This window comes from Narcine bancroftii, chromosome 10 (genome assembly GCF_036971445.1).
Source record: "Narcine bancroftii isolate sNarBan1 chromosome 10, sNarBan1.hap1, whole genome shotgun sequence".
Classification (NCBI taxonomy): domain Eukaryota; kingdom Metazoa; phylum Chordata; class Chondrichthyes; order Torpediniformes; family Narcinidae; genus Narcine; species Narcine bancroftii.
This window is the reverse complement of record NC_091478.1, coordinates 67,638,337-67,665,559: the sequence shown is the minus strand read 5'-3', so window position 1 is coordinate 67,665,559 and position 27,223 is coordinate 67,638,337. Positions and strand designations below refer to the sequence as shown.

Genomic DNA, 27,223 nt, shown 5'->3' with positions numbered 1-27,223 from the left:
CATCTGCATCTTCCGACAGATTTAAATTTTTGTCGTCAGTCAATCAAACCATCAATTTTCCGAACATCTACATTTTATTTTAATCTTGTTCCCTGATTTAGGTTGTTATTAATCTAAATTCCAAAAATCAAGAGGCCAGATTCTTAACCCTATGGAATGCAAGAGGTAACAAGTCTGTATTCAAGTCACTTGAATAACTGGACAGTGAGCAAGACAGTTGCCCCCCCACCCCCCCCCCCCATATTCAATCAGTCACATGTTTTTAACTCTTGTGCACAATCCATACACATGAAGGAAATGTATATTTATAGACTCCTGAGCTGCTACCCACAATTTTATGGAATATATTATGGGTATTCTCCAAATACCAATTCTCCTCCATGAAATGAGTCCTGCAGAGATTGCGCAATCTGATTTCAAAATAACTTGAGATCTGTTGTATGCTCACAACTTCATAATTCTGAGGTACCAATTAATCAAGCACATCATTTAATACTTGTGAGATAGAAGTAAGTCAATTAGTCCCATTGAGTCAACAGCACATTTGCAAAATTAATGGCCAATTGACCTTTAAAACGTCTAGTGTGATGTTATCTCATGCTGGGAATTATGGCCTTGACCCCCTGGTACAATCAGCATGTGCAGATACCAGCATAGCGATCAGACAAGTGTAGAACAGGAAATTGCATTGTGGGATTGAAATGTCCCAAGTTTTTGTGCGAGTGCAAGACGAGATTAAAATGCAGGTATAAACTTTGTCATGGGAAAGTCACAGCAGGAGAGAGGAAATAAATAGCAATAGCGGACAATTTTTAAACAGCGTGGGAAAGTTGGTAGCACAATAATGCACAATTTATAAAGACCATGGAGGGGAAGTGACGGCGGACCTGACTTCCCAGAATTCTGTGTGGCAGAGAAACCCCTCCATGAGTGCTCTGTGATAGCAGCCATGCATTCGGCCATTTCTCTGCTGCATAGCATTCTGGGAGGGCAGGTCTGCCATCGCTTCCCCCCCCCCTCCCCCCCCATCACAGTATTTCTATATTGTGTGCGATATAAATGTGTTCTTTATAAATTGTGTTGTTTGGTGCCACCAACTTACCCACAAGCTATTTAAAAATTTTCCATTATTGCTATTTATTGCTAATATTTTCCAACAGTTCCATAAAGGTTTATATAGGTCGCCAGAACAACAGGGGTTGCAGGGCTCATACTGTGCCGTACATAAAGCTTAATTATGTTATAGTTAGGCATGATTAATTTTGTTCAAATGTAAGATCATAATACATTGATCAGGATTTAGGGCACGACCACCACCGCTCAATGCGTCATGATGTCAGTGGTAGAAGGTAGAACAGTCCTAACCCCGGGGATGGCACCTTGAAAGTGAAAAGCCAAACCCCCATTCCTATCCCAGGACACCGATTTAGTGGGACACAAGTGTGAAAGCACCTTATACAAGTCCAAACCTACCCTTGTCACCTTGTCCTGGTCATACTTCCATCAACACTCTAATTATCCTGCCATCCACTAGCCCCTTTCAAACTTGCATCCCACTAAATTGGCCATTCAGTGTCCTGGGATAGGAATGGAGGCTTGGGTTGTCACACTTAACCATTCATAACTGAGACATTGAAGGCTTTCACACTTAAGGAGCCATCCCTGTGGTTGCAACTGTTCTATCTTCTACTGGTGACGCCATGACGCATCAAGTGATGGTGGATCTGCCCTAAATCCTGATCAATGTGTTCTGATCTTGTATTTAAGCAAAATGAATCATGCCTAATTATAACATCATTAAGCTTTATGGGCCCTTCAGCCCCTGTTGTTGATGTGCCGACCTATATAAACCTTTATATGGGACCATGGGAAAGTGCTAGCAATAAATAGCAATAGTGCACAATTTATGTAGCATGGGAAAGTTGGTGGCGCTATCGCATACACTTTATAGATACCATGGTGGGTGGAGGGCGGAAGTAATGGCGGACCTGCTCTCCCAGAATTTCATTCAGCAGAGAAAGAGCTGGATGCCCCGCTGGATGCACGGAGCATTCATGGAGGGGTTTCTCTGCTGCACAGCATTCTGGGAAGTCAGGTCTGCCATTGCTTTTTCCCACGGTCTTTATAAATTGTGCGTTTATAGTGCTACCAATTTTCCTACACTTTTTAAAAATTGTCCGCTATTGCTATTTATTTCCTTTCCCTCTCTGAGACTTCCCCACGGCAAAATTTATACCTTCATTTTAATCTTTTCTTCCTTCAAGATCCTGCACTCACGCAAAAACTTGGGTCATTTCAATCCCACAATGCAATTACCATTTCACACTTGGCTGATTACAACGCCGGCACCTGTGGATGCCAGGGATTGTACTAGGGGTCAAGGCCGTCAATCCTTGGTGTGTGATTATGTCATGTGACGCCGGCGTTGAGATGATTTTGCTTTCACACTAGACACTTTAAAGACCAATTGGTGGTTAATTCCTGGGATCATTTGCATGTGTGAAAGGGGCTACTGACATCAGGGACAATTTAAAGTTGCCAATTAACTTGTCTTGCCACCATTTCTTTAGGATTTGGGAGGAAACTGGAATACCTGGGATAAAAATGTGGTCACAAAGTGAACCCACAAATTCTGTAGTCGGCTCTGGAGAAATGGATGGAACCCAAATCACTGGAGTTGTTCAGCCACAGCTCAACTTGCTGCATTCCTCTGCCAGTCTTATCTGTTTGATTTTATGTATCTATTCCTAAACATAAATCCAGTTTGAAAGCTCAACCCCTTCTGCAAATTCATGTGATTTATATTAATGATGAACTCTGCAGCACATTACTGTTTTGACAAGGAGTGTGAGTCAACCTTAATGTGAATGGTACATAATATTTCACATACCTTTTGTTTGCAATCTATACAAATTTGTTGGATACCATCTGTACATTAAAAAAAATGAAAATTCTTTCCCTATTCACTAATTGTAAAATAATAGTTAAAATCTGTGAACATTTTGTGACGACTACTTGGAGCAACAAAGCTTGCCTGGGAGAGACTCATTTTATGCACACCATTGAGATATATATGTATATACAATACATCACTCATTGCACTTCTCTGGGGAACTGCCGGTAAAAACAGGGAAGAATTCACTTCAGTTTCTTTAATCAATTCTTTAAATGAAAGAACAGTTGCTATGAATCATTTCCCTTACAATTTTAAAGACAGAACTTAAAGTGACCTAGCAAATTTCTCCGTCAAAAAAATACTTGCTCAAGGATACTACAAGGATGATTATATAAAATGAATAATAAGTTATTCATATGGCTTTATGATCCTTAATTAGCTTTTCTCAAGGCTAACTACATACATTCAACCATAAAACATGTATTAGAGCAGAAGTACTATCTCTAGGTACTGAAAGAAATTTTGAAGGTCATTTTAGTTTTGCTGCGTGAAACAATGTACAAAAGGAAATTATTCTAAAATATGCAATTTAATGTCAGAAATTCAAAGTTTTCCTATGAAGTTGTTGATTTTAAAAAATTTTTAAAATTTGTTTGGCGTACAATTCAGCTAGTCAACCCTTGCATAGTACAGCAATAAACTTCAGAGTGTTAAGTTAGTTACTAAATTTAAATTTACAGAGAAGGATCAGTTATAACAGCAAAGGCAACGTTAATTTACTAGAGTGAGGTTTGTTCAGGAATCTGCTGACAGTGGGACAGAAGCTGTCCTTGAATCAGGTGTGATCTCACACATGAATCTTCTTCTCAATGGGAAGAGGAAGAGTGTGTGGTTGAGGTGGGGGGAGCCTTTTAACATGATGGCTGTATCTCTGAGGCAGCGGAAAGAGTCGATGGTAGCAGGGGAATGGACTGAACTTCCTTCAAAAATCCCTGCAGTTTCGTGAGGTCTTGGGCAGAGCTGTTCATGACAGAATAGTTTCAATGTAGACGTTATTGATGGATGCAGGCAACATGCTGAATTTCCTCTGGCTTCTAAAAAGTAGAGGCACTTTCTTGGCTATTGCATTGAAGGGATTGGACCAGGAAAAGTCTTACTATTTGTACCTCTGTGCCATTGCTGCAGACAGGGAAGTGAGTCTCAACCCTGTGCCAGAAATCCTTGAATAGCTCTTTACTCTTGCTAATACTGAGGGAAAGGTCATTGATCTGACACCAAGCCGCAGGTCCCTATCTCCTTTCTGATGGCATTATTTGAGATCAGGCTGAATTTGTGAATTTGTTGATGGAGTTAGAGCAGTGTTTGGCCAAAGAGTTGTGGTGGGCAGGGAGTAAAGGGGAATGAGAATGCAGCCTTGCAGGGCACTGGTGTTGATGGTGATCGTGCAGAAGGCAGAATCACCAATCCTGGAAATTGTGAATCCAGTTGCAGATATGGGTACTGAAGCCAAGGTCTGGGAGTTTGGGGATGAACTTATTTGGCATTAGGAGTTATAGTAGTGAGTAGTAGTCTGACATATAGGTGTCATTATTATCCAGGAGTTCTAGAGCTGAGTGTAGGGCCAGGCAGTGGCTGATTTGAAGTTAATGTGGGCCATGGCCAGTCGGCCAGCATGGTTGGTGTAGCAGTTAGCACAATGCCTTTACTGCACCTGTGATTGGACCAGGGTTCGAATCCTGCTCTGTCTGTAAGGAGTTTGTACGTATGTGTGTGTTTTCCCCAGGGGCTCTGGTTTCCTCCCCCTACCCCCATTCGAAATGTACTGGGAGTTGTAGATTAATTGGGTGGCATGAACTTGTGGGCCAAAATTACCTGTATGTCTAAATGTTAAGAAGAATTTAGAAGCACTTCATGATGGTGGATATCAGAGGCACTGGCTGGTCATCATTTAGGCCCATCATTACTTTTTTCTTTGGCACTGGGATGATGGTGGCCTTATTAAAGCATGTGATTACTTCAGCCTGTACTAGTGAAAGGTTGAAAATCTGAATACTCTTGCCAACAGTCTGCGCAAATTCACTGGTCACGTTGACTCCATCATTGCCAGTCAGTTGCTTTGTGTGGGTCTGTTTTCAGGTAGGCCAATCTGACGTCTGTGGCAGTGACTGTAGGTGGTGTGCCAGAGATTGATGGGATGTGTATCGTTGGCTCATCGGCCTTGGTTGCAAGAGAGTTTAGAATGCATTGAGCTCATCAGGGAGAGATGCTCTGTTGGTACTATTCTGCCCGGTTTCGTTGTCACTCATGATACCCAGCTACAGTCACCACATGTCCATGAGGTTCATCTGCAACTCGTCATGTACAAGTGCTTCAAAACATTCTCATCTAGAATTTAAATTTTAGGCACGTTCTGTAATAAAATATTCCTTGCTTTGAAATTATCATGGTTTTCTCCCCTTTAAGAGAGTTAAAAATCAAACAAGTCTGCTTTATTAACCATGGCTGTTCTCTGTACATGCAACTGATGTTTCATTCCTCTCTCTCTCCCAGTTCAATCACTTCACCCTCTGGATTCTCTCCTCCTGTTCCATCTGTCCTGCACCTCTCCCCTCATGGTTCCCATGATCACCTTCTTTACTTATCAGGATTCAGCAATGGCAGTCTTGGTTCCCACTTCCCACCCATCTCCAACTTCACCTTCCTCTAGCTCAGGGGTGTCAAACTCAAATTCATAGAGGGCCAAAATTAAAAACTTGGACTAAGTCGAGGGCCGAACTAAATATTTATTGAAAATTTTCAACAACATCTGCATGTTTTCTCTTCTTTCAACATATGTAATGTTAAACTTTAGGATATAACTTTAGGAGGATAATGTTACAGGTCAGGAGTAGGTAGCTCAAGTTCACCCTTTGCTTGACCTGAGGGAAACCTATTTGGTCCCTGTGGAGATGTAATCAGCATTCACAGGCTGTGTCCATTTTGGCCTGCATCAGGACTCAGCATTTCCTGCTCACTCCTCAGGCTCTAGGCCTCTATTCACCCTCAACCCACCATCCCTCTACCTGACCAGTCCTTCACCCAACCTCTACTCACCCCTCACTCCACTCGCTCTGCCTCTACCCACCCCATCCTATACACGCCCCTCTACTGCCTCTCCCCTCAACCTGTTCCTCCTTCTACCAGTCTCTCACCCTCTAATCACCCCTCCCCTACTCACCCTGCCCCTCCCCTTTTACCTCTTCCCTATCCACCCCTCCTTCTACTCATCCCTCCCTCTAACTGCCCCTCGCACCACCATAACTTCCCCTGCCCATTACTCCTCACCTACACCCTCTGCCCACCCCTGCTTACCCACCCACTCAGGCCCAGCGCGCTGCCGATCAGCCTTTGCAGAACAGCGGGGGCCATGCGCAGCCTGCCATGTCCATCGCGCTGACAGGAAATCACAGGTGCTTGCCAATCCGCCGCACCGCTCAATAGGTGGGAGAAGTGACTGGTTGTGCGGGGAGCCTTCCAACTGACTTGCTGGCTGATGACATCGACAGACTTCTCGTGTTACAATTTTGTTTTCCCCGTTCTCAAAGTTTGCACGGTCAACCTGCAACACTCTTGCTCCCTCCGCGTCCCGTGGATCTGATGCCCGGGTGTTGTTAGGATTCCCAGCAGGTTTGTGGAACTTTACCATTCTGGATTCCTTTTTGAGAATATTCTGGCCATCTTTTAAGGGGGGTGGTTTTAGGGGGGAGGGGATAGTTAGGGGGTGGGGAAGGATGTGCAATGAAGGGGGAGGATGGTGGGGGTGACATTACCAAAAAACAGCATCGGCTCTCGCTGCAGGGCGGGCCACCTCTAATACATTTTTGAAATGATCTTGCGGGCCAAATATAATTATATCGCGGGCCAAATTTGGCCCGCGGGCCAGAGTTTGACATGTGTGCTCTAGCTCATTTGGTCAAAAGATTCTCACAAATTCTTTTTCTAGGTAATTTCTGTTCCAAAGCCAAGTTGTTTCATGACTGACTTGACTTTATCCTATAACTTTTTTGTAAGTCTTCATATTTTGTATACAAGAAAAAAATTATGCTTCACCAAATTTTGCTTGAAAGAAACTGATATTGGAGAGAAAAGCCATTGGATTTGGAGTAATGGGAACAAAAGCACTTGCATAAGTAAATTCTTCTCATTAGGCGCAGAAACAAATTTACAATTTTATCTGGAATTAATTGAAATAGCATCATATGTCAGTGATTATCCAATTCTAAACTCAACATACTTTACTCCCTTTTTAAAATATAATTGCCATGGCGGCCTCACTGCCAGTTCCTGTATTCCTGAATCACTTCCCCACTGTTGCCTTTGCAGGCCCAGGGCCACTATTTATACTCAAGATAATCCTAATAATTGGGAAACACAGCAGGTAAGTTTTGTTAGAACATTAGAAACATGACCCAAATTCTCCCATTCATGGATACTCTTTCCTGTCTGTTTTCCAAAACTGTGGACATTCTCACAAGTCCAAAAACATGTCCATCCCAGTTTTGAACATATTCATTCTAAAAACTCCACGCTATGAATTAAGAATTTCCTTGTCGATCTTAAATATGCAACCTCTTATCTTGAAACTGTATCCCATGGTTCTAGACTACTCCACCAGAGACATGTGCTCGTTGTGTCAAGACAACACACATATTTCAATAAGATCACCTTTTGTTTTTCTAAATTCCGATGATGATAGGCCCAATCTGCTCATTCATTCCTTCTGTGAACAACCTTCACAAGGATCAACTTAGTGAATCTTCTCTGTGAGATCTTGTATCAAACGACAGTATATTCCTCCTTAAATAACCAAACCATAGCTGACAATCCAGAGTGTGGACTCAACAACATCTCCTAGAGTTACACCACAAAACCAAAATGGTGGTGCTGGCAAAATTGCTCTGCAAAAGCAGCGCTGCCATTAGTGGGGACCTGAGAGCAGAAGCACAGCGTTCCTCTGCGGCGTTTTACAGCCCAGTCCTACTACCAATGGCTTTGTACAGGCTTTAAACTACCTGTTAAAGGAACCAACGATGTTTTATTTTATAAGCCATGAGGAGTTGTGGACTCTTTCAGGGGCGTAGGCAGGTTCTAAAGTTAGGGGGAGCGAGCACACAAAAAAGGCGCCACAATACATACCAGATGGTGAGTCAGTGGTTGAATGTCAGGTCGCAATGATTTTTCAGTAGCATTGGACCAGGAGGGGGATGGGGAGCACCACTTTTGAAAAATGTGCAGGGGAGCCACCCGCCCCCCCCCCCCCCCCCAACTATACCACTGGACTCTGAAAAAGCAAAGGACTAGTGCAAAAATCGGGACGAACAGCCCCTGTGAGAAGATGGCCCTAAACCAATGATTTTCAACCTTTTTCTTTCCACTCACACACTTTAAGTAATCACTGCTCTAGACTCAGCTATTAGTGAAATATTTTGCTTCAGAAAAATTGTCATTGCCCCATTTCCTTTGGAGTTATGAAACTGTGCACATAACGAATCAATTAGGTACAATTTAAAACATTTTTTTTCAAACTTTTTATTTCCACCTACATACCACCTTAAGCAATCCCTTACTAATCACAGAGCACCTATAGCATAGGGAATACTTAAAGTGAAAAAGGTTGAGAACCACTGCCCTAAAGGATAGTGACTACAGTGGCAGGGCAGTGAGGAGCTTTGTGGCTGAAGAACACATTGGCAGAAGGCTGTCAGCGTCTCAAGGGGTGGAATCCATACAGGCTGCAAACCATTCTGGGCTTTGTCTAGGGCAATATGACTACAGACCTTTGTGAGAGGATGTGTTTGAATATCCTTCACATTGACTGCGAGAGGAGAAGAATCTCCAACCTGAAGTCTTGCAGTGTGCCCACCTCCTCACCCGAGCTGCCCCCTCTCCTCACTCGCCTGAGCCGCCCCTCTGTCAAATACCCTTTCAGTGGGGTCGCTGAAATTCTGCTGGAGGGTAATCCTTGGGACTGTATGTGCAATCTCTTACCACTTACAGGTGAGGTGAGACCTCTGGTTCCCAGGGAGAAGAGGGGACCTCTGGCTTCCAGGCAGGATTGGCCATGGCTGGCCATGGCGATGGGGAGGTGTCAGGGATTGGTGACAGCTGATTCAAGTATGCTGTTAATGCTTCTGGCTACTTTAAGAAATGTCTTGATTATCAAAAAAATTTAGATAATGGATATAGCTCATGTCCCAAGCATTTTGGAGAAATGGAAACTTACTAGCAGCGTTACAACATCTCTCCACTCAAAAATATTGTTTTTTTGTTCTTCTCTAACTAAGTCAACAAGTTCAAATTTCTCAGCGCTACTTCGTTTGCTAAATATTCCCCATCCCCCAGTTGTTTATATCTCTATGACAACTCTTTTTGTCCTCACAACTGATTTTCCACCTCTGTTGGCACGATCAGCAAATCTGGCTACAAAACACTTGGTTAATGAGGTCATTACAATAAATTGTAAACAATGGCAACTCCAGCAATGATCCCTGTGGCACTCCATGAAGAATGATTTTACTCTTGATGCTATTTGGAGCAGATGAATAAAGAACACAAAACATACAAAGAATCACACTGAAAACAAAAGATCTTCACAATTCGTGTTAACTCTTCATGAAATGTGCACTAAATTGGTTAAAGTATATTAATTTTACCATTGCATGGACAAATTTCATAAGAATATCATAAATGAAGCAAAACAAATTTAAAAAGCATTCAAGTCAGCAAACTGCAACACTTTACAAATTCCAAACAAGGTTTATGTTTTTGCACTAGTCAAAAATGCTTTAACACTCCCATTACATGTACGTACATGATGCTTGGATATGACATTACACGTACAAAACATAAAATTCCATTAGATTTTGCCAGCAATGATCTGTTGCTCTTTCCCTCTCGCCCTCATCTAAGCAATACTTTCTGAAGATCATTATCCTTGATTAAGGTCAATTATTGACTACAATCACCTAGATTTACCCCCTTCAATGCCATGACTGTAAGCCAGTTATTACCACTTAAAGTAATGTGAAGATCAATAAAGCATGCCAATGTTCTGTGTTTGGCCAGGTGTGGAATCAATCTAAATCAATCAATCAGGACTAGATTTGGTACATGGTGGCGCCACAACATTGCAATCTATATCGTTTTTGCTTTGATGTGCAAAAATTTGATATAAAGTTACACCATACTTAAGGAACATGCCCAAATGCAAACAGATGAAACTCAAAACATTATTGCAGTAAAAAATGCATTAAAAAGAGGCAGCATCATTCTGTGGATCTATTTACCAAGACAGAAACTGCATTCTTGCCATATTTATAGCTTAAAGCATTTCTTTATCTGCACCCCTTTAGACAGAAATGCACAACACATTCTCTCGGCTGAGATCTTGAATAGCCCACTTCCCTAACCCTAAAGAGGTCTATGGAAATGTTTTGGATATTATTTTCAGGAGGTCTTGTGACATTTTCTGAAACCAGCTACAAGGTTGATCTGTACCATCTCTGGAAGAAATAAAGCCCTGCAGTTCCCTCAATCAACAAGACAATTTTGATAAACTCAGCAAGTTAAAGGTCAGGTTCAAAACATTGGTTCCCCTTTACTTCCAAAGGTTGTCACATGACCTACTGAGTTTCTCCAGCGCATTTGTGTATGCACTCGACCCCAGGACCTGCAGACTTTCTTGTTTAACTCAAGTTAAGGGCCATCAATACAAGTCCACACTTTTCTATTCTGCGACATTTCAACATTGTCTGTAGAAAGTACGTCAGAGTACTGCATGTTTTCACTATTCACTCTTGAAAGAAACTGCCACATCGACTGCAAACATAGAAGTAGTTGATACTTTACCATTATAGGAGAGTCGTGGTTTGCTGAGACACATTATAAAGTGCATCTCCATCTCATCGGAAGCTACAGATTTTGAACAAATCGGGCACTTGAAACCTGAAACAAAAAAAGTAATGTCAATATATAAATCAATAAAAAATGTCACTATTAACATCCTGCAGCTTCTGCGCCAGCAAGTTTTTCTTGATGCAGATAGTTAAATGTCATCTAAAGCAGACAGAACATGTCGCCTTCATTAATAATTTACGAAACTTTTATTTTGTCTGTCTTCTTTTCAACAGTCTGATCATTAAATATTGACTCATTCAAAAATTCAACACGTCTAATTTTTAAATATCAAATTCTTTTTTACCCTTTATTTCAAAAACATGCTGCGGTAAGCTGCAACTTTAAGTCATTGTAATTAGAATAAACATGCATGCAGAGTTTATATTAACCAAGGCCATGAAAAAGTAAATATACTATTGTGTGTCCTCTTGAACTGAAAGAGGATTGTTCAAAGATGCTTTTTTAAGATGGAGATAGATACATATTTGACAGATCGAAGAGGGCACAGTCTTGAAATTAGTTATTCATTTAAAACGGAGATGAGAAAAAAAACTTCTTTAGCCAGAGGGTCATGGATTTGTGGAACTCCTTGCCACATACTATGGTGGAGGCCTGATCACTGGGAGAGTTTAAACAGAAGATTAATAAGTATCTAATTGGTTGGGGCATCAGGGGATATGGGGCGGAAAAGACTGGCAACTGGAATTAGGTGTGAGTGTAGTTCAGCTTAGGGTAGAGTTGCAGAACAGACTCGTTGGGCCAAGTGGCCTACTTCAGTTCCTTTATCTTGTGATCTTGTGAATTGAGGGATCTGGGGCACTGACACAGGAGAGGCACTGAGGCCAGCATAGATCAGCTATAATAATATTCAATGACAAAGCAAACATGAGGCTGAATGGTCTAATTTTGCTCCTATTTTCTTTTACAGTATTCACCTTGGAATTATAACATCACTTGTGTGCCCACTTGTTAGATTTATGCTACCCTTTATTCATAATTTTGAAAGCATATCCTAAATTTAGATTCTTTCACAGCATTTAAATACAAAGAATGCAATCCCCAAGACAAAACAGTAAAAAAAACTGCTAGAGGAAAACAGCAGGTTGAACTTCTGAGTTCCTCCAGCTGTTTCTTTTGCTCCAAATTTTAAAACCTGCAGTCCCAATCAACATTCAAAATCTATTTTTTTTAAACTTCTGCTTCAGCAACTAGCACTCACTTCCTTAATGAAGATAATTCAGAAGTTTTCTGATGATTCCTTTAACCACACAGAACATCAAAAATAATGCAACTCTCATTCTTTTTTGTATTTGCAATCTATCAGAAGAACTGACGTGGCTCAAGATAGAAGATGGCCACTATCTTCTCATTTAAGGATGATCAGCAATTGCTGTCCTTGCCACTGATGTCCATCCCAAAAATATGAATTTAAGGAAGGCAAAGTTCACAAGATGAGAGCTATATGAGACATTGGGGTTTTTGCCCCAGCTTTGAGATACTGGAAATCATAATTTAACAAGGATGGCAAAGCCTCGGGCTGAAGAAGTCTTTCACAAAAATGGCATCGGGGGCCAAGACTTTAATTGCAAGAAATTATCGGGCGGTTAAATTGGGCTGCACAAAATGGCTTGGTACCGTGTTGAATGGCAAATTTTTTTTTTAAATACAAAAACCTGCTCTCTTCATAGTATGAGGAAATATAGGGGAAAATGTGATTTGGGCTTTAAAAAAAATCAAGAAAGATTTTGAAAAATATTCACATGGAACAAAGGTTAGCAGCCAGAAAATATGAGGAAAAAACTGTATTTTGGGACAGAATCATGATTGGGACTTTGCCACACACAACCCTGCTTTACGGATGAAGAGCCAGTTGATGAATTAGACAAAGACGATGTGGTCAAACAATAATCATGGCTTTTATTAGCAGAAACTCATGGTACAATAATGAAAGACAATAGATGCACATACAGTTATATCCAAGGGGAGTGTCCTTAACAGTAGAGATAATGGACAGCCAATGTTAGTACAGCAAGGCTCGTCAGAGTGGAGACAGGCAGCTTGGCAGACATTCACCACAATGGAGTGGTGCATTCTGAGAAAACAGTCCACCTCATGAATTCCTGTAAATTGAAGCTGGGTTATCTGGACGTGTCAAGAAAAAAATTGTGCTTGTTTGTCTATTTACATTTTTTCATCTAAATTCCTTGACAGCAACTTTTATTCTGTATCTGAAGTTTTTCGGTTGTGACTTATGAATTTTATAAAGGTGAATTCCCATTTCCATTATGTAATCCAGAGGTTGTCTGTACCTTAAAAGGTCATTGGAACAGATCCAATAATAACTTTTGAAATAAATTCATTAAAAATAAATTGAAAATATTTGCTGGAAAAAGAGCTGAGGTTAAGCATATTGTCCTTAAAAGTGACAACACAGCCATGATATTCATTCCAGACAAGATGTTTAAAATACTCTTGCTTAGGTCAGAAAATTAAACTTTTGGAAAGTCATTTCATTGGTTGGATATATGCACGAGCATTATGTTCCACTGGATTCCATCAACTACACAAGCCAAAAAGGACTTTTGAGGGAGATTTTTTCCATCATCTGTTGATCCTAAGATCTACCAGATCAGGGTGGTCAACCTTCCATGCTGTAGGTGTAAATTAAAACTTAAAAGTTTGGCCATCCCTGCACTAGATGATTACAAGGATGCAAGGAATAAATCAGGAAGGTAATAAAAATGGGCAACTGTGATTCGTCTATTTATGGTTCAAAACACAGGTCTAGAACTTTTTGGGGCTGACATTTTGGGCCTCACAGTCTGGCGTCCACAATTTGCTGTCGGACATTTTGGCAGACACAGTTTTGCGCTGGACATTTTGGCCCACCCCACTCACCATCTGCTGGCCGACTGTCCCGTCGCACTGCCTGAACATCCCGCAGTGCCAAATCTCCCTCACCCCAGGCAACCGCTCCCTCAGTAAACAAGGGTTTTTCGTAGCAATATAATGATATATTTAAATTATTAATAACAGTCGGGAAACAATCAAAAACAAAGGCTTTAGGTAAATTTTAACAATACTTTTATTAAATTTATTGTAAGTTTAATGGAATATATTTCAATTTAAAATAATTTTAAAATTAAAAACTCTTTTTTAAAAACGTCGTAAAAAATTATCATTTAAATTATTTTAAATGGTTTGATTAATTTTTTGAATAAGTCAAAATTATGGGCAAGGCCTCGTAAATATTCTAGCAGTTCTTTCTCAAGTGATTATTTGTATAATAATCTGGTTCCAAACTGTGGGCGCGAAAATGTCCAATTCCTTCCAAACACTAACTTTCCAAGACATTCAGGTTGGTGAGTATTCAGACACTTTAATAATTGACCAACATATTAGAGCAATAAAGAATTAAATTAATTCATGTTACAATCAACTTGTCCTTCAAATATTTTGTATCTTGAAAATATTACAAATTCTTGCTCTATTTTCAAACTAATATTTCTTCGTCTTAGTACCTAAACGTGACTTGCACCTGTTTTTGGTCAAATATTTGCTAGCATATCTGACATCTCATTTGCAAATATCAATGTCACACTTCAGTTTAGACAACATAAAATTGTCACTTGACAATTATTTCCATTTGTCTCCCACTCTTTGTAGGAAAGTGCCTGTTTCCTTTCAATATATAAATACAAACAAACTCAATTTAGTGAGAAACATAAAATTGAAAATTGTTTTACAATTCTGCCAATAACAGACATGAACTTTTATTTAGGTCAAATCACTTCATGACAGGTCTCTTCCAATATAGTTTAACCAGATTAAACTCCAATTACCTGTGGTACATTTTCCCTCAGACAAGCAAAAGAATATTTGCAGTTCTAGTCAGAGTACATTATCCACCAGTGCTGTGAATTACTCGGTAACAATAGCAAACTCAGGAGATTTGGAAAAGTTCACCATCATGTTATCAGATATGGCGTACTAGAATTTAACTTCTGTAAATAGGCAGGATATCAGAATTCTTAGGGGAATAATCAACCCCTAAATTCAGGAGTTTATAAACCAAAGGCATTAGGGGATTTTCCTTCAAAATACAATGTGAACTAATCAACTACTAAAATTATGTTATATAGAAATTACATTTTAATTAATAGACAACAAGACCACATTGACAATGAAATGCCAAGGAAGAACTTAGTCACAGAACATTGCTATGTATCTATATTTTAATGTTGCCAAGTCAAAACTAAATACTGTAAATGACTGAAAATCTAGATGCCAGAAATCCGAACCACCCGAGAATCTGATCTTCTCAAAAACTCTCGCCTTAAATCTGGACTTCGTGAAAACTCTCGGCTATTGTGCATGTGAATGCATGAGCAAGTGTCATAGGTGCACAGTGGCAACAAGCGACCAAGCAGATGTCAGAATCAGAATTTATTGTCATGAACAAGTCATGAAATTCGGTGTTTCTGGCAGCAACCTAGTGCAAACATTCATATTATAACCATCTTACAACATTACACTATATATATATTATATATGTGTGTATATATATATATATATATATATATATATATATAGATATATAGATATATCTATATCTATATATCTATCTATATATATATATAGATAGATATATATATCTATCTATATATAGATATATCTATACATATATATATTTTTAAAAGTGAAAATAAGAGTGCACGAAAAGTAAGGCAGTGTCTTTGGTTCAATGATTATTCAGGAACCTGATTCCAGTGGATAAGAAGTGGTCCTTGTGCATTTGAGTGCTTGTCTTTAGGCTCCTGTACCTTTTTCCCTTGATGGTAGCATAGGGAAGAGGTCATGGCCTGGGTGGTGGGGGTCTTTTAGGATAGAGGCTGCTTTTTTAAGACACTGCCTGATGTAGATGTCCTCGATGGAGTGAAGTCTGGTGCATGTAATGCTACAGGCCTAGTTAACAACCCTCTGGAGTTCATTCTTGTCCTGAGATTTGACGTTTCCATACCAGGCAGTGATGCAGCCAGCCACAATGCTCTCCACAGTATACTTATAGAAGTTTATGAGAATCTTCCGTGACATACTGAATCTCCTCAGACACCTCACAAAGTATAGCCACTGGCGAGCCTTATTTGTGATTGCATCAACGTAGAGGCTTCAGGACAGATCCTCAGAAATGTTGAGACCCAGGAATTTGAAGTTCTTGACCCTCTCCACTACTGAGTCCTCGATGAGAACTGGGTCGTGTTCCCCTGACTTCCTCCTTAAGTCCACAATCATCTCTTTGGTTTCGCTGATGTTGAGCGCAATGTTGTTGTCGTTACACCATTCAAAGAGCTGATCTCTCTCTCTCTCTCCTGTATGCTTCCTCATTGCCGTTTGTGAATTCTGCTGACAACTGTGGAGTTATCGGCAAACTTGTAGATGGCATTGGAATTGTGTCTGGCCACACAGTCTTGGGTGTAGAGTGAGTAGAGCAGAGAGCTAAGCATGAATCCTTGGGGTGCGCCTGTGTTGATGATCAGTGAGGAGAAGATGTTGCTTCCAATTCTTACCGACTGTGGTCTTCCAATAAGAAAGTCAAGGATCCAGTTGCAGAGTGGAGTACAGAGGTCTAGAATTTGTAGTTCTTGACCAGCACTGAGGGGATAATGGTACTGAAGGCCAAGTTGTAGTCTATGAAGAGCAGTCGCATGTATGAATTGCTGTTTTTGAGGTGAACCAGAGCTGAGTGGAGAGCCAGTGATATTGCATCTGCTGTGGAGCGATTGTGATGAAAGGCAAATTGCAGTGGGTCCAAATTGTGTTAATTCTGGCCATGACCAGCCTCTCAAAGCATTTAATCAGAGCAGAAGTTAGTGTTACTGGACAGTAGTCACTGAGGTAGCTTATATCACTCTTGGGTACTGGAATGATTTGTACCCTTTTGAAGCAGATGGGAACCTCTGACTGCCACAATAAGAGGTTGAAAATGTCCGTGAATGCTCCAGATAATTGGTTGGTGCAGATTTTTCAGTACCCTGCCAGGCCTGATGCCTGGTGAGGGTTCTCCCCTCTCGAATGATGTGCTGATGTTGCCCTCAGACAGATATCACAGGGTCCTCAGCCTTTTCAGGGATTCTAGTAGGCATTGTTTGGATCTTCTTCTCCTCAAAGCAGGCATAGAAGGTGTTCAGCTCATTGGGTAATGAAGCATCACAGCTTATTTGACCTTGGGTCTCATCTTCATGTTTTTTTTTTAAACTGTTGATTGCCTTCCCGTTCTCTAAAATTTAATCTACCCACATTCTCTCATTTCTACAGTCTACTTTCAATTATTAATTTTCTTCCACACACGCAAATCTCCTGTTTGCAAGGTCTCCGATTGCTTTCTTCTCTCCTCAAACATGGTGTGGTTTTAGTCCTGCCTCCCCCTTCCCACCATTCCTGTTCGACCTTAGCTGCTCAGCCGCCGCACATACTGAAATTCCCGATCCAATTCTCTCTGTTCGATTAGGGCCCGGATGGGGAGAGGGGAGGGGTGTAGTGAAACTGAACTTCACATAGATCCAGTGCTGTACAGAACAGAGTTGTCAAGTGACTGGAATATCATTGAACTGCTATCCCACTGGGTGACTAGGTAAATGTGATAGTGAGGGAAGGATCACAATTAGCTGGCTCTGGATTTGACTTTTTTTAAAAACATGGACCTTAAGTTTCATTAGGTTTCTGTATGGTCGCTGTCAGAAGTGATCCATAATGTAACCTGGCAACAGTATGTTCAAGTCTCCTAGCAACAATTCCTCACCTAATCAAAGTAGGTCATCAGCAGGAATAATCTCTGCCCTGCAGCCCAGTTTGCTGAAATTTATTTTTTCTTCCTCTATTAGTTAATTTTGACATGCAAACAAGTTCAATTCCATGATGAAACTGTGGACATTGTGTGTCCTAGGTGTACAGGTGTAAATAAAAGTTGGTACAAGTATTCAGTATAAAAGACCTGCATGAAATAAAGTACCATGATTGGGACTGTTATTATGACTTGGATCATAGATCAAACTTCACTAATGTTGATGGAGGAAAAACAAAAGATTTTCAGATAAAATTAAGTTTAAAAGTACCCAGAGCACTGACATCCCCAACTCTTACCACCCACCTCATTGTTTTAGAAAAAAAAATGCATTAAATGTTTAAAAGCCACAGATTTTCAGGACTCATCATTGAATATCAATCAGTAACACTGGGCAGCCACTGTTTCAATCAGTAACACTGAGCAGCCACTGTTTCAATCAGTATCACTGAGCAGCCACTGTTTCAATCAGTAACACTGGGCAGCCACTGTTTCAATCAGTAACACTGAGCAGCCACTGTTTCAATCAGTAACACTGAGCAGCCACTGTTTCAATCAGTAACACTGGGCAGCCACTGTTTCAATCAGTAACACTGAGAAGCCACTGTTTCAATCAGTAACACTGGGCAGCCACTGTTTCAATCAGTAACTCTGAGCAGCCACTGTTTCAATCAGTAACACTGAGCAGCCACTGTTTCAATCAGTAACACTGGGCAGCCACTGTTTCAATCAGTAACACTGGGCAGCCACTGTTTCAATCAATAACACTGGGCAACCACTGTTTCAATCAGTAACACTGGGCAGCCACTGTATCAATCAGTAACACTGAGCAGCCACTGTATCAATCAGTAACACTGAGAAGCCACTGTTTCAATCAGTAACACTGGGCAGCCACTGTTTCAATCAGTAACTCTGAGCAGCCACTGTTTCAATCAGTAACACTGAGCAGCCACTGTTTCAATCAGTAACACTGGGCAGCCACTGTTTCAATCAGTAACACTGGGCAGCCACTGTTTCAATCAATAACACTGGGCAACCACTGTTTCAATCAGTAACACTGGGCAGCCACTGTATCAATCAGTAACACTGAGCAGCCACTGTATCAATCAGTAACACTGGGCAGCCACTGTTTCAATCAGTAACACTGGGCAGCCACTGTTTCAATCAGTAACACTGGGCAGCCACTGTTTCAATCAGTAACACTGAGCAGCCACTGTTTCAATCAGTAACTCTGAGCAGCCACTGTTTCAATCAGTAACACTGAGCAGCCACTGTTTCAATCAGTAACACTGAGCAGCCACTGTTTCAATCAGTAACACTGAGCAGCCACTGTTTCAATCAGTAACACTGGGCAGCCACTGTTTCAATCAGTAACACTGAGCAACCACTGTTTCAATCAGTAACACTGGACAGCCACTGTTTCAATCAGTAACACTGGGCAGCCACTGTTTCAATCAGTAACACTGAGCAGCCACTGTTTCAATTAGCTGAGATCAGCTTAAGTAGTTGCTAGTAACAACACACTGAACTGAGGCAGAATGGAGCGAAAAAAAAAACCTTTGAACCATCAAATTATATTTTTGGTTATTTCCAGGTGTGCCTTGGGATTGACCACAGGAGATATGTTTCTACAATCAATTAAGCATCCCACTGCGATTTACAAGTGAATCATGCAAAATGCCAACAGTAGAAGATTTTAAAAAATTGGATTGGTCTCCAATGGGAACCCACCTCAGTATCATCATCTCCAGGCCACTGACAATAAATATTGGCATTGACCACAACATCAATGTTTCGTGAAAGAGAAAAATATCAGTTCATGTAAAAGCACATGTAACCTGGCCTCTTACAATTTCTCGGAAAATGTCCATCCAACTTTTACTTTAAACTATCACCAACATCTGAAATGGAGGTCAGCAAGGCAGGGAAAAATGTGAAGTAGTTAGTTCTCTATTGACTCCTGAACTATTTGGATCCTTTGTCAAACAGAAAGCAGAACCATCTTTTCCTGATCAACACTGAAGTTTAATTTAAGCCTTTGTCTTGTATTATACTTGGTATCATACTGATTTCTCCTCAGCCTCTTTCTGGTAAGCACTTCTTTTCCATTCCATTGATGTCAAGCTACAGCCCAGCACTTAGAATTTCTGAAGCATTTAAAATTATCTAAACAGTATTTAATTTCTTACAAGCTTCCAAACATATGCAGGTTATTGATCTTATTCTGGATGAAATAAGAATTCATCTCACAAAAAATTAAATTTCTGCTTGTGATACATGGCAGAAAGTGAGTGCTAGGATTTACAGCAAAATAAGATAACTAGAATACATCAGTTTGGGGAAGGGGTGGGGGAGGGGGGCGAGAAGGAGGAGAGAGAAGAGATTTAACCTGAGAAATCTGAGGCGTAACATTTTTTTTGTTTGTTTTTTATATAAACACGCACGCACACGGAGGGTCTACAAACTTGCCGTTGACACCACGGTTGTCAGCAGAATCACAAACAGCAATGAGGAAGTGTACATGAGGGAGATAGATCAGCTCATTGTATGATGTCACCACAACAAACTTGCACTCAACGCCAGCAAAACCAAGGAAATGATTGTGGACTTCAGGAGAACACGATCCAATCCTCATCGAGGGATCAGTTGTGAAGAGGGCCAACTTCAAATTCCTGGGTGTCAACATCTCTGAAGATCTGTCCTTATAAATGACACTTTCCTTGTATCCTAATTTCAAAGTATCATCTTCCAAAGCATGAGCTACAATATTCCAAACTTAAATCTCTTTAATCCAACAAATCAAACTCTGTGGCTGTTACTTTATGTAGTTTAATTCAGTGATAAAACAGATTAACATTTTGCATAGCTTCGTATTAAGACTTCCATAACAATGAAAAATAAAGCATTTACTGTGTAATGATACAAAAGATATGTAGAGACACTAGCTTAAAGAAATACAAAAATGGTATTTCGAGAGAGAAAAATTCAAATAAAAATTTCTCGTGCTCACACTTCCTTCACATCTTGAGAAAATGAGAGCAAGCCCTTAGCCTGGGAAGATATTACAACATATTACATCATATTAGTCACTGTGGTAACACTACAATCAATAGTTCTCTTAAAGAGACAGGCACAAAATTAACTAAGAATCAAAACAAGGTTTTAACCTTTACAGTCTTGGAGGCTCCATGTCGATGCAATCAAGAAGGCAGCTCTCCAGCAGCTATACTTTGTGAGGTGTTTGAGATTTGATATTTCACTGAAAACTCTCGACACCTTCTACAGGTGTACAGTGGACAGCATTCTGGCTGGTAGCATCACTGTCTGGTACAAAGGTGCCAACGTTCAGGACAAGAAAAAACTTCAGAAGGTTATTAACTCTGACTGCGACGTCACGGGCATCAGACTTCACCCCATCAAGGACATCCACAAGAGGCGATGTCTTAAGAAAGCAGCCTCCATCCTCAAGGGCCCCCACCATCCAGGCCATGCCCTCTCCACTCTGCTACCATCAAGCAAAAGGTACAGGAGCTTAAAGACGAGCACTCAGTGGCACAAGGGACAAAATGATCAATGAACCAAAGGCACTGCCTTACTTTGTGACTTTTGGGCACTCTATTTACTTTGATAAGCTGGTTTGTATGAATGTTTGCACTGGGATGCTACCTCAAAACGAATTTTGTGACTGGTTCATGACAATAAAATCTGATTCTGGAGAGGGTGGTGAGTGTATGGTATTGGCTGCTGGAGGAGATGGTTGAAGTAGGTACTATTGCCATGTTAAAGTAAAAAAAAAATGGACACATTCATGCAAGGATGGATTCAGTCAAAAAGATTAGAGAACTGTGGATATTTGGACTGATACACATGCATTTCAGTTTACATTTTTAACGCATGTATTGTTTCCCAATTTATGTCACATTACATGTTTAAGCAAGGGCTGAAGAAGCAGAAAAGCACTGAAACATAACTGTGATATCAGTCGACAAGTGCAGGCAGAATAAAAGACTGGTGTACATGTGCAGATATAATTCTCCTATTGAATTTTGGAGTCAAGAAATATAATCAAGTGAACCAAAATTCAAGAAGGAAGCACAAGATTAAATTGGCACCTCAGTATACAAACTATAAATTCAGTCTACATTTGAAGTGAATGCATTTATGATATTTCTGAACCAATATTATGCCTGATATTGCTGTCAAAACTTGCATTGTTGCCCATCAGTTTTCATCCGATCTAATTTTTGCATTCATACTAAGAATGGAAACTGTCTACGTAAACTTGCCAAAGAGCCAGTGTCCCTTTCCCAGGAGAAAAGAATGCAGTGCTTTTGTCCGCGGGAAGTACCACTGCAGTCTGCCAAACTTCTATATGTAAACAGACATTTTTAAGGAGAAAAATCTGAGCCAATTGCAGATATTTTATGGAGCTAAGATTTTAAAAAAAGCTAATGGCCAAAAGACCGAAAACATACAGAACACTTGGGCCGTTATCTTCACAGGAGTAGTTTCATACAGCCTTATCAGAAATGTGATGACAGCAATTCAAGGACACCGGCCGGCTTCACCATGATCTTCTCTTGCTGTCAAAGAATGCCACTTTGAAAATCCATTTCTGGGGGAGAAAGCATTGACTAGGATTATTGGGGAAGACGAAGTTGTCAGCTTCCTCCAAATAAATGGAAAAGATTAAGCACTGAACTGCTCCACATTGCAAACCTCATGAATTTCTCCCCAAGACTTTACATTTTAAGAAATCATCCACTATCCTTTTAACAGGACAAATACTATTTTTACTGAATTGAAACTACAAATTTAGCCAACAACATAACCATAAATACAATCCAGTATACAAAGTGAACGCACAGCTTCTTCTCCCAACCAGGATGCTAAATGTGATATCTGTAGATGAATGAACTGTGTGAATTCTGGGATGTTAATAAATTTCTCAGAGATAATGATAATAGGTGCAATGTCATACACAAGTACAATGCACCAAAATTATTGGCTAAACAAGAAAGTCTGCAGATGCTGAGGTCAAGTGCAATACATAAATATGCTGGAGAAACTCAGCAGGTTCTGCGGCATCCATTGGACGAAGGATTCGGGTCCTAAACATTGGCTACCCTTTACTTCCGATGGATGCTACATGACCTACTGAAGTTTCTCCAGCGCATTTATGTATTGCACCAAAATTCCTACTTGCTGTAGCCAAACAGGTACTTTGTAAAAATAAAAACTCCTATGGTATACATTAAATTACCATATGGAAAGAAATAATAAATGTAAAAGATGATTAATATTCACAGTTTATAGAGTGCAAGAACAAAAGTGTCATTTTAAGTGACACTGGGCATAGTGTACAAGGGTACAAGGGTAGTAAGGATCCAAGGATGCAGGCTGATTGAAGACGGTCATGGTGGTAATAAGAGATCTCCCTGGGTACAGGGTGTGTAAACGGAACAGCTTTGTATGAATTGCTTATTAAAAAGAGGCACAGGGTTTGAAAGAAATAAATACTGTGCACTGTATAAAGGAAATAGTGTGCAGTACAGAGGACATTGTTAAATACAATTGAGATCACCTTGTGGAAAGAGCTACTGAATTCATTCAGACATGAGAGACTGCAGATGCTCAAACCTGGAGCAAAATACAACCTGCTGGAGGAGATCAGCAGGTCAAACAGCATCAGTGGGAGAAAAAGAAGTGTCAATGTTTTGGGTCAAGCCCCTTCATCAAGAACTGTATAAAATTCTTGAAGGGTTTCGATTTGAAATGATGACCATTCTCCCCCCACCCCTCCCCCACCACTGAAACTATTTGTGGCGCTGAGATTCTCCAACAGATTGCCTTTTTCTCATTAACTTGGAACATTTAAACAGATTAAACACTCCCAATATCTAAATCGTCACTACATTGAAACAAACTACCAAACTTGGTAGAACTGTGTAACCTTGCGATATCTTGAGGATTATGATTCCAAGCATGGAAAGGCCATCTTGTCACATGGCTCAGTTACCTAGTGTACACATTTTTTCAGGGTCAGTTGTATCACCATGAAAATTAACAAAATCTCAAAATAAATAAAGGAGCTGTGTTAAAATCCTCTAAAATAGGCCCCAATTTGCTGCCAGCTATAAGCCACATGAGCTTGATATTGAGATCCCTGTAAGCATGCATCAGGAGCACACAGAAGCCCTATGGAAATAATGGAAAGGACCACCACCCACCAACTCCATCAAGCATTTCCAATCTCATCTCCGCAAGAGCCTGCAGTTTCCACATTGGCCTCCCCAACTCCAGCAATCCACCCTCGATCACAAGGTCTGAGAAATATTAGTCATTTGGAACTAACCTGATGCAGCCCATCCAGAAATAAAAAGGAAAAATAGTTTGAAGCCGACTTAGATACGCCCCATGATTTTTCTGGTTGTCAAAACCCATTAATGTTTTTGATGTCCGATGATTAGAAATATTGAAAAACTGTAATGCATTTTAAAGATTTAAATAAAGAAATCCTAAAAAGGTACCCTTAAATGTTTAAAGATTGGACAGGAAGTGCAGGATTTCAACAGTCATTCGTGAATCTTGAACTTAAAGTACTGCTGGCCATTCCTTTCCCAGCAAATTTCAGACCAATATAGCAAAAACACATAGCTTAGTTTATATAGAAACTGAAATGTCCTAAAAGTCAGGGCACAGCAATGTAATATTGCAGAATGACACATTACTCAAATTCTGAACCAGCAATCTTTACCTTTGCCAATCATGTGGAGTTTCTGGGTGTAAATCTACATTGTGAACCAAAAGTGCTCAATCTGACACAGCTTGGGAAAAAAATAGCTAGTTCTGGACAGTAGTGCATTTCTATAAAGAGAACATTTTATGTAACAAGAAACATTTTTAATATATTTCAATTTTCCAGTTTCTCGTCCATGGCTGGAGTGCTTTGGCACTTTTATTAATGTTGGATAAACCAAGATGACATGACAATAAAGGAATATTGAATAACATAATTTTTGTTAACTTTTGCTTGCCGTAAAGGCACAGTGAGAGGCTCAACTGGATACACCAGCACCCCCAACAGTAGGAGAAAGAAGCAACAGAGAGTCCTTTCAGAGACTCTGAGTGCCTGTGGATTTCTCTCCTGCTCTCCTTCAACCTGGTGAATCCAAGTACCCAATTCCAAACCTCTAACACAATCAGGAAGCGTTCAGCGTTTGAGGCTCTTCTCACCATCAACAACCTCTCAAGTCCCAGTCCTGATACCTTGTTTCCACAAGCCAGTCTCCAACAAGCCACAGCCTTCAGCTGCAAGTCTCCAGCAGCCCACAACCAGTGTGAGTCGAATTCAGCTGAGCCCCTCACTGGTCTAGTGTCATGATATTCTTCCCTGTTGGTTGTGGGGGCGGGGGGGGGGGGGGTGGTGGGGGGAGGGAATAATGGTTTTCAAACTTCTAATGCCCTGCAGAATTTATATTAAAACTTCAATGACCCTCACAAAAGACAAGTTCCAGAATCTGTAGATAGTGAAACAGTGCAACTCCAAAAGGTAATGGACATGGTCCAGAAAAATCACAGGTAAAACACTCCCCACTATGGAGTACATCTACAGGGGATGCTGCCATCGGAGAGCAGAAGCAATCATCAAAGACCCTTAGCTCCCAACACATGGTCTGTTCTTGCTGCTGCCATCAGGAAGGAGGTACAGGTGCCACAAGACTCACACAACCAGGTTAAGAAACAGCTGCTACCCCTCCACCATAAGACTCCTCCACAACAAACTCAGTCAGAGACTCATTTAAGGACTCTTACTTGTGCTCTTGATTGATTTTCTTTTCTTTCTGTATTGCACAATTTGTTTGCATTTCTTACCCGATTACAGTTCTTTGTTTACATGGATACACATAGTTTTTTTCACACTATCAATTAATGATAATTCTGCCTGACCCATAGGAAAAACATTCTCAGGGATGTATGTGATGTCATGTATGTACTCTGGTAATAAATCTGAATCTGATCTTTGAAGGAATCCAAGCTGTAATTACCAAGTCAATCATACAAGCTTCAAAAGCAAAGCAAACAGACTGATTATGGCCAAGGTAAAAACATGAATCAGTACTGCATAAAATGAAAGAGAATTTTCATTTGAAGTTTAATCTATATTGCTTGGATTATTTTCAAATGAGCAATTTTTTTTAGGTTCATGTTGTCAAATCAATCTTGACTACAGTGCATGGAGAGCAAGAGCAAGAAAAATCATCTAAATAAGTTTGTACTTCTAATTCTAATCTTTGCAATATTGCTTTTGTTTATTTTCTGAGTGAATCATATACTGTCATCATTTAATATTTCTTTCAATTTTCATTGTTTTCCCCTTTGATTTCTCCGTCAGCTTATTTATTTTGATTTCAGTTCATAATTCCTAAGGACATGTAACATATTACCAGAAAAGGCAAACTGAAGAGGAGAAATATGAAGGCCATGAGTATAAGGCATAAACACAAATGAATGGGTTGAATTTATTGTCATGAACAAGTCATGAAATTTGGAGTTTTGCGGCAGCTTTATAGTGCAAATGTACATATTATAACCATCTTACAACATTATTTTAAAAATATAAAATAAATAGTGCCCGAAAAGTAAGACCGCCTCTGGTTCATTGTTTGGTGAACAATGTCATAGTTGAACAATTTGGTGGCAGCGGGGAAGAAGCCGTCCTTGTGCTGCTGAGTACTCGTCTTTAAGCTCCTGTACCTTTTCCCTGTTGGTGGCAGAGAGAAGAGGGCATGGCCTGGGTGGTGGGGGCCTTTGCGGATAGAAGCTGCTTTTTTAAGACACCACCTCATATGGATGTCCTCGATGGAGTGATGGTGTCCAGGATGTCACAGGCTGAGTTAACAACCCTCTGGAGTTTATTCTTGTCCTAAGAGTTGGCACCTCCATACCAAGCAGTGATGCAACCAGCCAGAATGCTCTCCATAGTATACCTATAGAGGGTCACGAGAGTCTTTGGTGACAATCTGATTGATAGCTATCACATCACTGAACCATACAGCAGGTTTCTGTATCTCCTCTGCAAAAATATTGACTACACGTTCTGTAGTCATTATGACAACCTGTTTTGTTTTCCATTCTTACGACAAAACTTGCTCAGTTTACAGAAGCTAAACAACTTATAAAGCTATAAAGACCATGAGTTTAAGAAATGCTGCTTTAATTCCGAAAACAATCTTCCTTGTTCAGCAATTTCCTGTGGTATTGCTCATTACCATATCCAGCAACTTTATCAGATTTCATAGAAATTCTTTCTGCTGTTATCTTCCAATATGCTCCGATTATCAAGTTTCTATTTAGAAAGATTATTTTTGTGTTTTGTTAATGTAAAATAACTCTTTTTGTCCATGTCCCAGGTGATACTCAACCCAGACTTTCCTTCCTACATTAACAAATCACCCAATTATTGTTGAATCTTTCCCATAAAAAGGGAAGAAAAAGGAAGTAAGGAAGAAGAGGGGGAAAACGTGTGTGTGTGTGTGTGTATGTGTGTG

General features: G+C 40.2%; 1 protein-coding gene across 7 annotated transcripts in view; it reads right to left on the bottom strand.

The window, feature by feature from the left end:
* The window catches only part of znrf1 (zinc and ring finger 1), a 236,095-nt gene that overhangs the window by 116,310 nt on the left and 92,562 nt on the right, over positions 1-27,223 (bottom strand). For all 7 annotated transcript variants that reach the window (XR_011345699.1, XR_011345698.1, XR_011345700.1 and 4 more), the window contains exon 2: positions 10,784-10,879. Coding sequence is in view for 3 of the 7 variants with exons in the window: in XM_069901221.1 (XP_069757322.1) it covers positions 10,784-10,879 (96 nt within the window). In the remaining 4 variants the exon portion in view is untranslated. The remainder of the gene's footprint in view (positions 1-10,783; positions 10,880-27,223) is intronic.